This window comes from Prinia subflava, chromosome 14, assembly GCF_021018805.1.
Source record: "Prinia subflava isolate CZ2003 ecotype Zambia chromosome 14, Cam_Psub_1.2, whole genome shotgun sequence".
NCBI classification, from domain to species: Eukaryota; Metazoa; Chordata; class Aves; order Passeriformes; family Cisticolidae; genus Prinia; species Prinia subflava.
The window spans coordinates 18302348-18312980 of NC_086260.1; the positions used below are offsets into that span (position 1 = coordinate 18302348).

General features: G+C 61.3%; 3 protein-coding genes across 8 annotated transcripts; 1 reads left to right on the forward strand and 2 right to left on the reverse strand.

The window, feature by feature from the left end:
* Window positions 1-448: 448 nt before the first annotated feature.
* Window positions 449-6319, reverse strand: ACY1 (aminoacylase 1). 5 transcript variants are annotated; one of them, XM_063411270.1, is made up of 15 exons: window positions 6161-6319; window positions 4863-5007; window positions 4204-4268; window positions 3578-3682; window positions 3377-3471; window positions 3122-3198; window positions 2771-2860; window positions 2488-2544; window positions 2305-2378; window positions 2154-2203; window positions 1832-1976; window positions 1681-1749; window positions 1498-1577; window positions 1163-1223; window positions 449-1023 (listed from the first exon to the last, which is right to left on the reverse strand). In XM_063411270.1, the coding sequence occupies exons 2-15, from the start codon at window positions 4969-4971 to the stop codon at window positions 859-861; spliced, it is 1242 nt and encodes a 413-aa protein (XP_063267340.1). In that variant the 5' UTR covers window positions 4972-5007; window positions 6161-6319; the 3' UTR covers window positions 449-858. The 5 variants fall into 5 exon arrangements, with proteins under 5 accessions (XP_063267340.1, XP_063267342.1, XP_063267343.1 ...); XM_063411272.1 differs by having other exon boundaries at window positions 4863-4995; window positions 6161-6301; XM_063411273.1 differs by having other exon boundaries at window positions 4863-4995; window positions 6119-6283.
* Window positions 6320-6483: 164 nt separating this feature from the next.
* Window positions 6484-8261, reverse strand: ABHD14A (abhydrolase domain containing 14A). Its single transcript, XM_063411282.1, has 4 exons — window positions 7864-8261; window positions 7621-7736; window positions 7092-7327; window positions 6484-6831 (listed from the first exon to the last, which is right to left on the reverse strand). Exons 1-4 carry the CDS (start codon window positions 8076-8078, stop codon window positions 6649-6651), a joined length of 750 nt encoding a protein of 249 aa, XP_063267352.1. The 5' UTR covers window positions 8079-8261; the 3' UTR covers window positions 6484-6648.
* Window positions 8262-8671: 410 nt separating this feature from the next.
* On the forward strand, window positions 8672-10348 carry LOC134557940 (putative protein-lysine deacylase ABHD14B). Of its 2 annotated transcripts, none has more exons than XM_063411284.1 (4): window positions 8672-8812; window positions 9012-9247; window positions 9422-9663; window positions 10006-10348. In XM_063411284.1, the coding sequence occupies exons 2-4, from the start codon at window positions 9040-9042 to the stop codon at window positions 10186-10188; spliced, it is 633 nt and encodes a 210-aa protein (XP_063267354.1). In that variant the 5' UTR covers window positions 8672-8812; window positions 9012-9039; the 3' UTR covers window positions 10189-10348. The 2 variants fall into 2 exon arrangements, with proteins under 2 accessions (XP_063267354.1, XP_063267353.1); XM_063411283.1 differs by having other exon boundaries at window positions 8673-8812; window positions 9038-9247.
* The last annotated feature ends 285 nt before the right edge of the window (window positions 10349-10633 follow it).

Consider the following 10633-nt stretch of genomic DNA (forward strand, 5'->3'; position numbering starts at 1 on the left):
GCGGGCCCTTGGTTTCCCCAAGAAACCACATGGCTGGGACAGATCCCACAGTCTGGGGTGCTGGGGAGCCACACAGCGCTGGGAACAAGTGAGGAGGAGATGCAGCCGATGGCAGCTCTGGCAGGTAAGCAGAGGTGCCTGCCCAGACCTGCACACTGCCTGCCTGACCAGAGGGTCTGTGGAAGCAGCAGAAGCTCGGGAGGGAGGGAAGGAGCAAGATGAACCCCAGCACCAGTCCCCCGAGGCTGATCGGGAGCAGAGGCCCCTCAGCCTGCCTGGGCAGGATCCTGCCTGCACTGCTGTCATGCAGGCAATGAGCCCAGGGGAGGAGAAGCACCCCAGCAAACTGCACTGCACCAGGAAATCTGCAGTGCCTGGGTGAGACCCTGTGGGCAGCACCATCATGGACAGACAGACCAACAGACAGACCAACCGCCCCACTCTAGGCTGTGCTTACCAAGGAGATTTATTGATAGGGAGGGTGGGCAGCACTGACCCCAGCTCCCCCAGCAAGTGGGCAGGGAGGCAGGACAAGGCATGGGGAGGCAGAGCAGGGCACTGGCCAGCCCCTCACCACCCAGCCAGTGCAGCCAGAGATGGCACAGGGACAGGAGAGGCACTGACAACACCAGGAAAGGCAGGAGGCACATGGACGTGAGGCTCTACTGGCACCTGGCCAAGGGGAACACAACCCCGTGGGTGTCACCATCAGGCCAGCCCTGAACATAGTCAGTGTGGCATGATGACACCTACATCCCCAGCATGCTAGCAGGTATTGGCTGTGCCCAGCCCCTGCCCCTCTTTTCAAAGCCTTGGGTCTCTCTGCTTGGCATGCCCTTCCTGCCCCTCGCCGGGCACTCAGCCCTCAGCAGGCAGCGGGGGCACTGAGGCCAGGGCAGTCAGGAGGCAGGCATAGATCTCGATGCCCCGCAGGAAGACTTGCTCGTTCAGGAACTCGTTGTGGTCGTGGAGCAGCACTGGAGTGCGGTTCATGGGTGAAAAGCCAATAGCAGGGTGTCCTGCCTGAAGATGGGGAGACACAGAGTGAGGTCAGAGCTGGCATGGGCACCACATGCCCCCTTTCACCTGGACACAGCTCCTGCTTCGGGCTGCAGGTCTTGCCCCAGGTGAGGGAGCCGTGGCCGGCTGCCATCACACTCACTGCTCGGATGTAGCGGCTGTCGGTGGCAGCCGGGAAGATCTCAAGCTTGAGCTGCAGCTTCCTGTCAAGAGAGACCCTGTGTCAGCAGGGACACAGGGCCAGCCAAGTCCCCTGTCCTACTCACACCCCATGGGCAAAGAGACTGTGCCAGGACATCCCTCAGCCCTGCAGGACACTCAATCCCATCCCTTCTCGGCAGCAGGCAGATGCTTTGGCATATCACAGAGGTCCCCATCCCAGCACCTGACATGACCTCAGAGACCCCCAGGGACCACCTGGCTTCCACCAGAGGATGTCTCTACCAGGGTCCTGCCCTTCCTGGGGACACTACTTACATGTCCCTACAGACCCCACTGAAGGCCTTCCACCATGGGTCCGACTCCTCAGTGGAGGTAATGTGTTGGTCCATGCATTTCTGACAAGAGGGAGAGGGCAGATGAATGGGCAGGGGGTGGCACTTGGCAGGGGAGGGACAGGCTCCCCTGTCACCGTATGCTGAGGTGGCTGAGATGCCTTACCTGGTGGAACTCATAAGTGACACCATCCCCAGCACTACGGCACCACGTGGCCACCTGTTCCTCAAAGGCCTAGGGCAGAGACCACAGGAGGGGGCTGAGCAGGGTACCCTCATCCCACTCCTCTCCTGGGTGGGGGTGGCACAGTGCCCACCTTCAGGTCCACAGTGGGTGGGATGCGGATGTCAAAGCTGGCAGCCATCTCAGAGGGCACCACGTTGAAGGAGACACCTCCCTCCAGCATGGTCATGTTGAGAGAGGTGACATCCCCTAGGGTCAGGCTTGAGTTGGACTTTAGCCTTGGGGGATGCAAGGGACAGTCACTATCTGCCACCTGGGGAGAAGTACTTCCCTACCCTCCCATCACCCAAAATGGGGCAACTGAGTCACAGGGCAGCAGCACCAGATCACAGCTTGGCTTGGGATCCCAAAGGGACTCGAACTAAGCCACTGCCATCCTGCTGCCCATCTCCTACCTCTGCCTTTCGCTCTCCCTGAAGGCCAGGAAGGAGTTGATGACTTTGTGCTGGGGAGGGAAAGGCAGCAGCTGAGGATCAGCTCCATGGGCAGGTGCCTGGCAGCCCAGGGCAGGCATGAGGGGTACACAGGGGGTACCCCCTCGCTTACCATCTTCTCAGCCGCCGTGTTGCTGATGAAGCGGGACCCATGGCCAGGGCTACCCATGCACTTCACCTTTATCCCTGCAGCAGTACGCACAGAGGGAAGGGTTGAGAAGAAAGCCTAGGATAGCATCAGAGCCCTAGCACCCAGGAGAGCCAGGGTCAGGGCAGTGGACACACAGATACTCACACCATGGGCTCCTCTCGCCATAGAAAACACTGAAGGTGTCGGATGGGCTGGCCAGGCCTGTGGTGGGCACAGACAGGGGGTCAGTGGGGCATGGGGGTACCATGATGTGCCCCCTCTGCTCTGTCCTGGAAGCATTTTCCTCCAGACTGGCACCATGTGGGTCACTGCCCAGGGGAAGGATCCCCCAAGGGGTCCCTGGAAGCATGTGGGATGCTGGTGCCTGGGGACCAATACTAAGTGTGTGCTAAGAGGAGACATGTCCCTGTGCCCTACTACTACTCACCCTCATCCATGGCAAAGCCCACGTTGAGTGCTTTGAACTCAGGGCGCTGCACGAACATCTCCATGCCTTTGTGTCCACCCACCTCCTCATCTGTGGGGGAGAGCCTGGCATGGAGGAAGGAACTGGGCATCCCCCAGCCCACCAGCCCTATTCCTCCTTCCATGCCAGCCTGGATGCCATCAGCACACCTGATGTCCTTGGACATGGAAAACTCTCCAGCCTTGAGCTAGAGGAGGTCAAAATCCGGGGAGCCTGGCTGGGCGGTGCCTGGCTGCCATGGGAGACTCCAGAGCACCACCCAGCTGCCAGCCCCTTCTGTTGCTCCTGAGAGGGGACAACCTGGGGACTCACCAGGCACAAAGGTGAGATGGATGGTGCGGGCAAAAGACTTCCCTTCTGTCTTCAGCCTCCGGATTGCCTCAAGGTACCTTGCAAGGAAAGGTAGTGTACGGTCATTGTGGAGGAGAGGGACTTGTGTGCTCTGAGCAGGTCAAGCAGGTCACCTGTGGCCCCTGGGATATTGGGGATAGTGGCATGTCATCCTGCATCACTCAGAGACACCACCAGCACCGTGCTCACCCAGCAGGTGCAGAGCCCTCCACTCACTGGATGGAGACGCATTTCATATCCTGGGCACCCCGGGCGTAGATGTTGCCTTGCGAGTCTTTAACTGCCTCAAAGGGTGGGTAGGTCCAGTGCTCCTGCAGGGAAGAGCATCCACGATGGCAGAGCAGCACAGAGGGCACCGCTCCTATCCACCCCATCCTCCTCTCCACGCCCTTCCCACCCCTCGCCCTGTCCCAGCACCTCGAAGACAGGCACGACATCGGTGTGGGAGTTGAGAAGGATGGAGCGCAGGCGGGGGTTCGTGCCCTGCCAGGTCAGGATCAGCACCACACGGCCCTGGCACACCTGTGGGAGGAAGGCAGGATGTCACCAGGGTCCTGGATGGGGACAGAAAGGCTTGGACCAGCAGGCTGGAGCCAAAAAGCTTGGGAAAAGTTTCTGGATCCACCTGCCACCCCTTTCTCCAGCAGGCCTGCCTGAAGACCCACAGCCAGACAGAGCCCAGCTGCAGATGCCAAACGTGACTACAATTCAGAGGAGGGAAGACAAACTCAGCATCTTCCCCTGGTGCCCAGGAGTCTCCCAGGACAGCAGGTGCCCAGCAGGAAGCATGGCCCCAGCCAACGTGACACTGCCAGGTCCCCAGCTAATCATAGCACATGCAGCTGCAAAGGTCAGCAGGGAGCAGCCAGAATATTGGCTTAAGGAAGGGCTCAGGTCAGCAGAGGATTACAGGCAGGTGGGATTCACTCCCGTCCAGCTCTGGGTGCAGGTAGAGGAACATCTTGGTCACTAAAGATCCAATCACAGGTGGACAGATGGATAGGTGGGTGGACAGACTAAAGACTGCTTCTCAGCTTGCTCACCTCAACTTTTTGGCAGGCCAAGCCCAGGTCGGTGCCAACACGCTCCAGAAACCGCACAGCTGCATCTGGGGAACAGTGGAGATGGCCAGAGTTACATCGGGGTCTCTCACAGCAAACCCCCAGGGACTCCAAGGCTCTGTGGGGTTCCCAGACCAAGGAAAGAGGTGACAAGAGAGCACAGATGCTGCAGGTCCTGGACACAAGAAGTGGCCATGAACAGGGATGGGAGCAGCTCATCACCAGCCCTTTGGGGTGAGGACTTGGGAAATATGAAAAAATTAAAAATTGAATGGGGGTAAGTTTAGAGGTACTGTTTCTCCAGTGGAGTTTAGGGAGCTCCTCACCAATGAAATGTACTTCAGTGGGAAGACATAAATGTTATCAGAAGGAGATCACCCATCCTAGAGCCAGGGCAGCATGGAAAGGGGAGCAAGGGGCACGGGGCTAGAAGAAGCAAACAGCAGCTCTGAGGGCGCTTGAGATGTTCCTGCCCCAACCAAAGGCACCAGCAGAGATAAGGCACAAAGAAGTTCGCTCCTTAACACCACAATCAAAACAGCCCCAGTATGGGACTTGGGCACCTGGGTCCAAAGATCAGAGCTGAAAAGCTGCATTACCCGATCCCCACGTGGCTCCCCGTCCTGTGCCCCCATCCTCACCATAGTCAGGTTTAGGGTGGACAGTGTCAATCCTCAGGTACTCCCGGAAAAGTGTAACCGAGGGGTTCTCTGAGGCCCCCGTGCTCTTCCCAGGCTTCCCAGGTGCCATGTCTGGGACCAGGGCTGCAAAGCTCTGGGGAAAGAGCTGCAAGATGGTTAATCACCCACCGGCCCCTCCAAAGTCCGCCTGCATGCTTGGTCGTCATAGAAACCAAAGGGACATGGGACAAAGGTCTCCCCATGCGACTCCTGGGACACGGCCACCATGGGAGAACCCCCCCACACACACACTTGGGTACAGGGCAGGATGGGGTGTGCCCCCCACACTGTCCTGTCATTCTACCCCAACACACACGTCCCTGCCCCAAACAAAGTGCCAGGACAGGCTATGATGTCCAGGCAAGGTGTGAAATCCAGGAAAGGGCTCGCTGGGAGGAAAGGGGGAAACTAGGTGGGGGAATACGACGAAGGATAAAGGGGAAGAAGGGTATGTTGGGTAGAGAGACATGGTAGCTGGGATTAGCGAGGGGTTAGAGGTTTGTGGGAATGCTGGGGGATGCTGGTGGGAGAGGGTGCAGGTAGGGAAAGGGGGCTACTGCCTGGCTACTGGGTACAGGAGAGCTCCAAGGAAAGGCTCTGGGGGTGCAGGGAAATGGTGCTGGTGAAGGGGAATGGAGTGTTAGCAGAGGATAGAGGGACTGGGAGCCACATTAGGGTGACAGGCTACTGTGGGAGCTGTTTGAGGGAAGCTGGGTGGCTGTGGTGAGCAGGAGGATGTGGGGTACTTAAGGGCACGTGGGGGTTCAGCAGGAGAGGTTAAGGCAAACACTGCGGGGGTATGGGAGAAGGGGGTGCAGAGAGGCTATGAGGGGTGCAGTGGGACTATGGTTTAGGGGTATAGGGGCACCATGGCTGGGGTGGAGGCAGGGGGCACGGTGGGATGCAGAGGTACTGCAGCTGGGAAGCACATGGTTAGAGCCGTGGGCAGTGCAGGGTCCTGCGGGTATGGCTGGGGGCGTACTGTGGTCAGGGGGGTATGGGGTGAAGCAGAGGGCAGGCAGGGCACCGTGGTTGGGGCTGCAGCAGCTGCGTTACTGGGGTGCAGGCGTAGCATAGGCAGAAGGCCAGAGCAGTACTGGATACTATGGTTAGGAGCGCAGGGGTGCACGATAACGTGGTTATGGGTGCAGAACAGCGCGGCAAGGGAGTGCAGGGAAGTAGAGGAGTGCAAGGGGGGAGCGGGGGGTGCAGGGTACCTTGGCCCGGGCTCAAGGGGGACGAAGGCACCGGGCACTCACCCGCGGGGTGCTGGGCGCTGCTGCCCGGCTCCGCTGCTCGCCCCCCGCCGCCCGCGGCCCTACCTCAGCGCTGCCGCCGCCGGCGCTGCCCGCCCGGCCCCGCTCCGCCCGCTCCGCTCCGCCCGCCGGCAGCAGCGGGCAGGAGGCGGGCAGGGGCGGGCAGGGGAGGAGCGGAGGGCTCAGGAGCGGCAGAGTGCACGCAAGGAGCACAGGGCACCCTCCTGGCCCTACACTAGAGGCAGAGAGATGGGACTGGAGCTCCAGGAGCCCACAGCGCTTGGGGACACACGCAGAAACCAGAGCAGCATCAGTTTATTGGCCTCGTGACAGACGACACCCTGTCCTGCCAGGAATGGACCCCTCCAGTCCCACACCCCGGCAATCCTGGGGATACCCCAGGAGGAAACTGCACTCCTCATGCCAGTTGTCTGTGCCTCGTAGTCCCTCGGACGCCTCAGCCCCTCTGTTTGGCAGGGGAGAGGCAGTGCTCACTTCAGGTGGCGCAGGAAGCCCAGCAGGGCCTGGTGGAAGGCCTCTGGCTTGTCCAGGTAGCAGGCATGGCCAGCACCAGGCAGCACAGCTACACGATGCTCAGGGAGGTGCTGGAGGTTCTGCAGAGCCTGGGGAGCCAGGCCAGTGTCACGGTCACCGTACAGGATCAGGGTGGGTGTCTTGGTAAGGGGAGAGAGAAAACAAAAGCAGCTGTCAGAGGGGTAAATGGCCACCACGCTCCCTCTTGGCTGTGCCCACCTCCATCCACAAGGGGCTGCAAAGCTGAGGGGAGGCAGGTACCAGCACCCCCATGAGCTGAGGGGTCACAGGTCCCCCTCAGTCACCCCAAAATAGTGCTACCCTCCACATCACCCTGCAGCCAGCTGGCCCATAAGGCTTGCAAATACCCAGGACAGCCCCTAAGAGCCCAAAAACCCACCTGGACTCGTCGGTACTGTTCAGCAGTGTAGTCCTTGGTGCCCACGGGCGCGATGGGCACAAAGCCAGCCAGCCGGTCCCCGTGTGCCACGAGGAAGGGCAGGGAAAATCGGCCACTCATAGAGGGGCTGACAAGAACAGGCCTCTGCATGCCCAGCTCCTGAAAAACATCTTCCAGGAAAGTCCTCCGGCCCTGTGCTGTCACTGCCATCTCCACTGGGGGCGAATCCCCATAGCCTGGTTTGGGGAAGAGGGCACGGAGGGGTCAGGGGGCATTGTGCAGCCTGCAATGGTCTCTCCTCACCAGGGTTCAAAGGCTTGGCAAAAAATGGACACTTGATCAAGCCCCAGGGTTGTACAGTTGCAGCCATCAATGCCCTAGGACACAGACAAATCCCAGGCACACTGCCCCAGGGATCACCAGTAGCTATCCAGAGCCCTCCCTAAAGAGATCCAGAGCAACGCAGTGACTAAGGCAAGGGACTGGAGCTGCCCAAAGGAATCAGCTAAGCACAGAGCCACAGTCCTACCAGGCAGATCTATTGCGACCGCACGGTAGCCCTCTGCAGCAAGCAGCGCCAATGTGCCCAAGGCCTCCCACGTCTTGGAGGTGAACGCCTGGCCATGCAGGAATAGGACATCGGGCCTGTGTGTGGAAAGACAGGCGAGAAGGTTCAGGAAGGCTGCCATGCCTGCAGCGTCCAGCGACCACGGGGGCTGGTGAAGACCGACCCCCGGCCTGCCACCCCCCACCTGCCGGCGGGCTGACCCACCTCCTGGGGCTGACAGCTGCTGCGGGAACCTCCCTGTAGAACACGGGGGACTCCCCCGCAGCCATCCCTGTCCGCACGGTGCCGTTGGCCGCCCGCCAACCCCGCTTCCCCTCGTCAAGCCGTGAGCGACGGGCGGCCGGGAGCAAGAGGTACAGGAGGAAAGTGAGGAGCGCCCCGAGGAGCAGCAGCCCCAGGCGGCTGCGGGCAAGCTGCATCTCCGCTCCCGCTGGAGAAGGAGAGCGGCAGCGCGGGGCTGCGGGACACCAGCCCCGCTGCTGCGGGGGAACAGGTCGCAGTCCCCGCTGCTCTGCCCAGTTCCGGCCCAGCCCGAGCCCCCGCCCGGCGCTGGCGGCTCCGCTGGGCCCCGGCCCTGCCGCCCCCGGCCCGCCGCGCAAGGCGCCGCTGCGCCCTCGGGCCCCGCCTGGCGGAGGCCCGCGACACTACAGCCCCGAAGGACAGAACGGCCCGAGCCCGCAGCGGAGCCTCGGCTCGGGGCATCGGCTGGGGCTCGGCCAAGCTTGGCACAGCTCGGCAGAACTCGGCTATGTTCGTCACGGGCTCGGCGGCTCTCGCCAGAGCTCGGGTCCGGCTCAGTCCGGCACGGCAGCGCTCGGGTTCAGCTCTACAGCGCTCCTTCTGGCTCGGTAGAGTTCGGGTAGTACTCGGTTTCTCTCGGCAAAACTCGGTTTTGGTCGGCAAGACTCGGCTTCGCTCGGCAAGACTCCGCTCGGGAAAGCTCGGCTCGGTTGTCGGGGCAGGGCTCGGCCTGGCCCGGCCCGGCGAGGCCTCAGCGGTTCCCGGCGCCGCCCCGGACCTTCTGCTCCATGAGGCGGTGCCGCCGTTCTCTCGCCCGCCCCGCCGGTCTTTGGCCCCGGGGCGCGGCACCTCCAGTCCCGTGGTGCGGCGGGGAGGAGGCGAGCGGCGGCTGACCCCGTGTGCGGAGCAGCAGGTAAGGGCTGCAGGCCCAGCGTTGGGAAACTAAGGCAGGGACGGGCCCGTGAGGCCGCCTGGCACATCAGTGACCCCGGTGGTGCCACCGCAGTGAAGATGATGCCGGTGTGACCCCTCATAGCCCTCTTGCCTTCCTGCCACCACCGGGCCTCGACAGTGGCAGAAGGGCAGTCAGCCCTCCCGTTCCCACCTCTCAGCCACTTAACAGCGCCCCGGCCCCCAGGCATGGCCACCCCGCGGATCACCGAGAGCACTGTCACGGTGCAAGGGCAGACCCTCTTCTACCGCAAAGCTGAGCCAGCCCAGGCAGAGCCGAAGCTGACAGTGCTGCTGCTGCATGGCATCCGCTTCTCCTCTGAAACCTGGCTGCAGGTGGGGACACTTGCCACGCTGGCCGAGAACGGCTACCGAGCCGTGGCCATCGACCTGCCGGGTAAGGTGTGGTGAGCACAGCGCTGGAGTCAGGCGGGGTAGCCACCGGTTTGTGTGGCCAGGATGGCAACCCTGTTGTCCTGCTGTGCTGTGCTGTGCTGTGCTGTGCTGGCTTCTCCCAGTCAGTGAGGTGGTGTGGAGCCTGACAGGGCTACTGGTGTCTCCCACGATTCAGGGCTGGGGCGCTCAAAGGATGCTGTGGCACCAGCAGCTGTGGGCCAGCCAGCACCAGCGGCGTTCCTGAAGGCAGTTTCGGAGGCTCTGTGCCTGGGTCCAGCTGTGGTGATCAGCCCATCACTCAGTGGCATGTACTCACTGCCCTTCCTCTTAGAGCACAGCCAGCTGTTCAAGGCCTATGTACCTGTGGCACCCATCTGCACGGAGAAATTCACAGCGCAGCAGTATGCCCAGATCAAAGTACGGCCTGGAAGGGCACTGGGGAGGTCGGGGAACTGAGAGGGGATGGTGAAGAGGGGACCCTGGCACTGGGGGGTTGAGCAGGGGAGAGCTCTAATAGGCCAGAAACCCTGTTGCCACTGAAGGAGGGGAATGTGATGATGAAGGAATGGGGAGTAAATAAATGTGGGGTAGTGGCAGGTAAAGAGGGGACAGTTGGAGACCCAGGAGTCTGAGCTTCAGTTTCCCTTTGTCATACTGGGTGGGGGAGAAGGACAAGTGTCTTCCCTTCAGGGTGTTCCTGGCAGAGGAAGTGAGGGCCTGAGTGACACTTGCAATGCAGGTTGCATTCCTCTTCTACAGACCCCTACACTGATTGTGTACGGGGACCAGGACGTGGAGCTGGGGCAGACCAGTCTGAAGAACCTGCAGCACCTCCCTGAGCACCAGGTGCTGATGCTGCAGGGTGCAGGACACGCCTGCTACCTGGACAAGCCCAGTGAGTGGCACCTTGGACTCCTGGCCTTCCTGCAGCAGCTGAAGTGAGCAGGATGGGATCACAGGGCAGGGGGATGTGGCCAGCGCACCCACCCCTCTGCCTGCACATGAACCTTGTGCCAACCTAGGTGTTCAGCTGGCACTCACACTGCACTGACCCCCACCACCACCCATCTCTCCTGAGACCAAATAAAACCCCAAGCTCTGACACCGCTTTCCTGACACCTTCATCCTGCTTCTTTTCCACCTTTCCCACCTCCTTCCCCCATCCCTACCTCCATGGCTGCTGCCCCACACAGGTTTGGGGGCTGATGGCAGGGAAAATGCAGCCACTGAGGGATGGTACATTTGGGGATTGTGGATAGGTGAGTGCCATCCTCGCTGGAGCCCACCAATCATTTCTGATAGGACCCCCGTGAACCTTAGAGGGTGCCCAGGGAGCCCTGGGGCTATGTTCAGGGGCAGGTAGGTCCCCCAAGGTAGTGACATCTGT

Excerpts from the sequence above, each read along its gene's own strand:
- LOC134557940 (XM_063411284.1), top strand. The coding sequence starts at position 9,040 with ATGGCCACCCCGCGGATCACCGAGAGCACTGTCACGGTGCAAGGGCAG. Across the intron at positions 9,248-9,421 it reads CGTGGCCATCGACCTGCCGG|GGCTGGGGCGCTCAAAGGAT; the intron begins GTAAGGTGTGGT and ends CCCACGATTCAG. Across the intron at positions 9,664-10,005 it reads AGCAGTATGCCCAGATCAAA|ACCCCTACACTGATTGTGTA; the intron begins GTACGGCCTGGA and ends CCTCTTCTACAG.
- ABHD14A (XM_063411282.1), bottom strand. The coding sequence starts at position 8,078 with ATGCAGCTTGCCCGCAGCCGCCTGGGGCTGCTGCTCCTCGGGGCGCTC. Across the intron at positions 7,737-7,863 it reads GCAGCTGTCAGCCCCAGGAG|GCCCGATGTCCTATTCCTGC; the intron begins GTGGGTCAGCCC and ends TTCCACACACAG. Across the intron at positions 6,832-7,091 it reads AACAGTACCGACGAGTCCAG|ACACCCACCCTGATCCTGTA; the intron begins GTGGGTTTTTGG and ends CCCCTTACCAAG.
- ACY1 (XM_063411270.1), bottom strand. The coding sequence starts at position 4,971 with ATGGCACCTGGGAAGCCTGGGAAGAGCACGGGGGCCTCAGAGAACCCC. Across the intron at positions 1,578-1,680 it reads TCACTTATGAGTTCCACCAG|AAATGCATGGACCAACACAT; the intron begins GTAAGGCATCTC and ends CCCTCTTGTCAG. Across the intron at positions 1,224-1,497 it reads AGTGGGGTCTGTAGGGACAT|GAAGCTGCAGCTCAAGCTTG; the intron begins GTAAGTAGTGTC and ends CTCTCTTGACAG.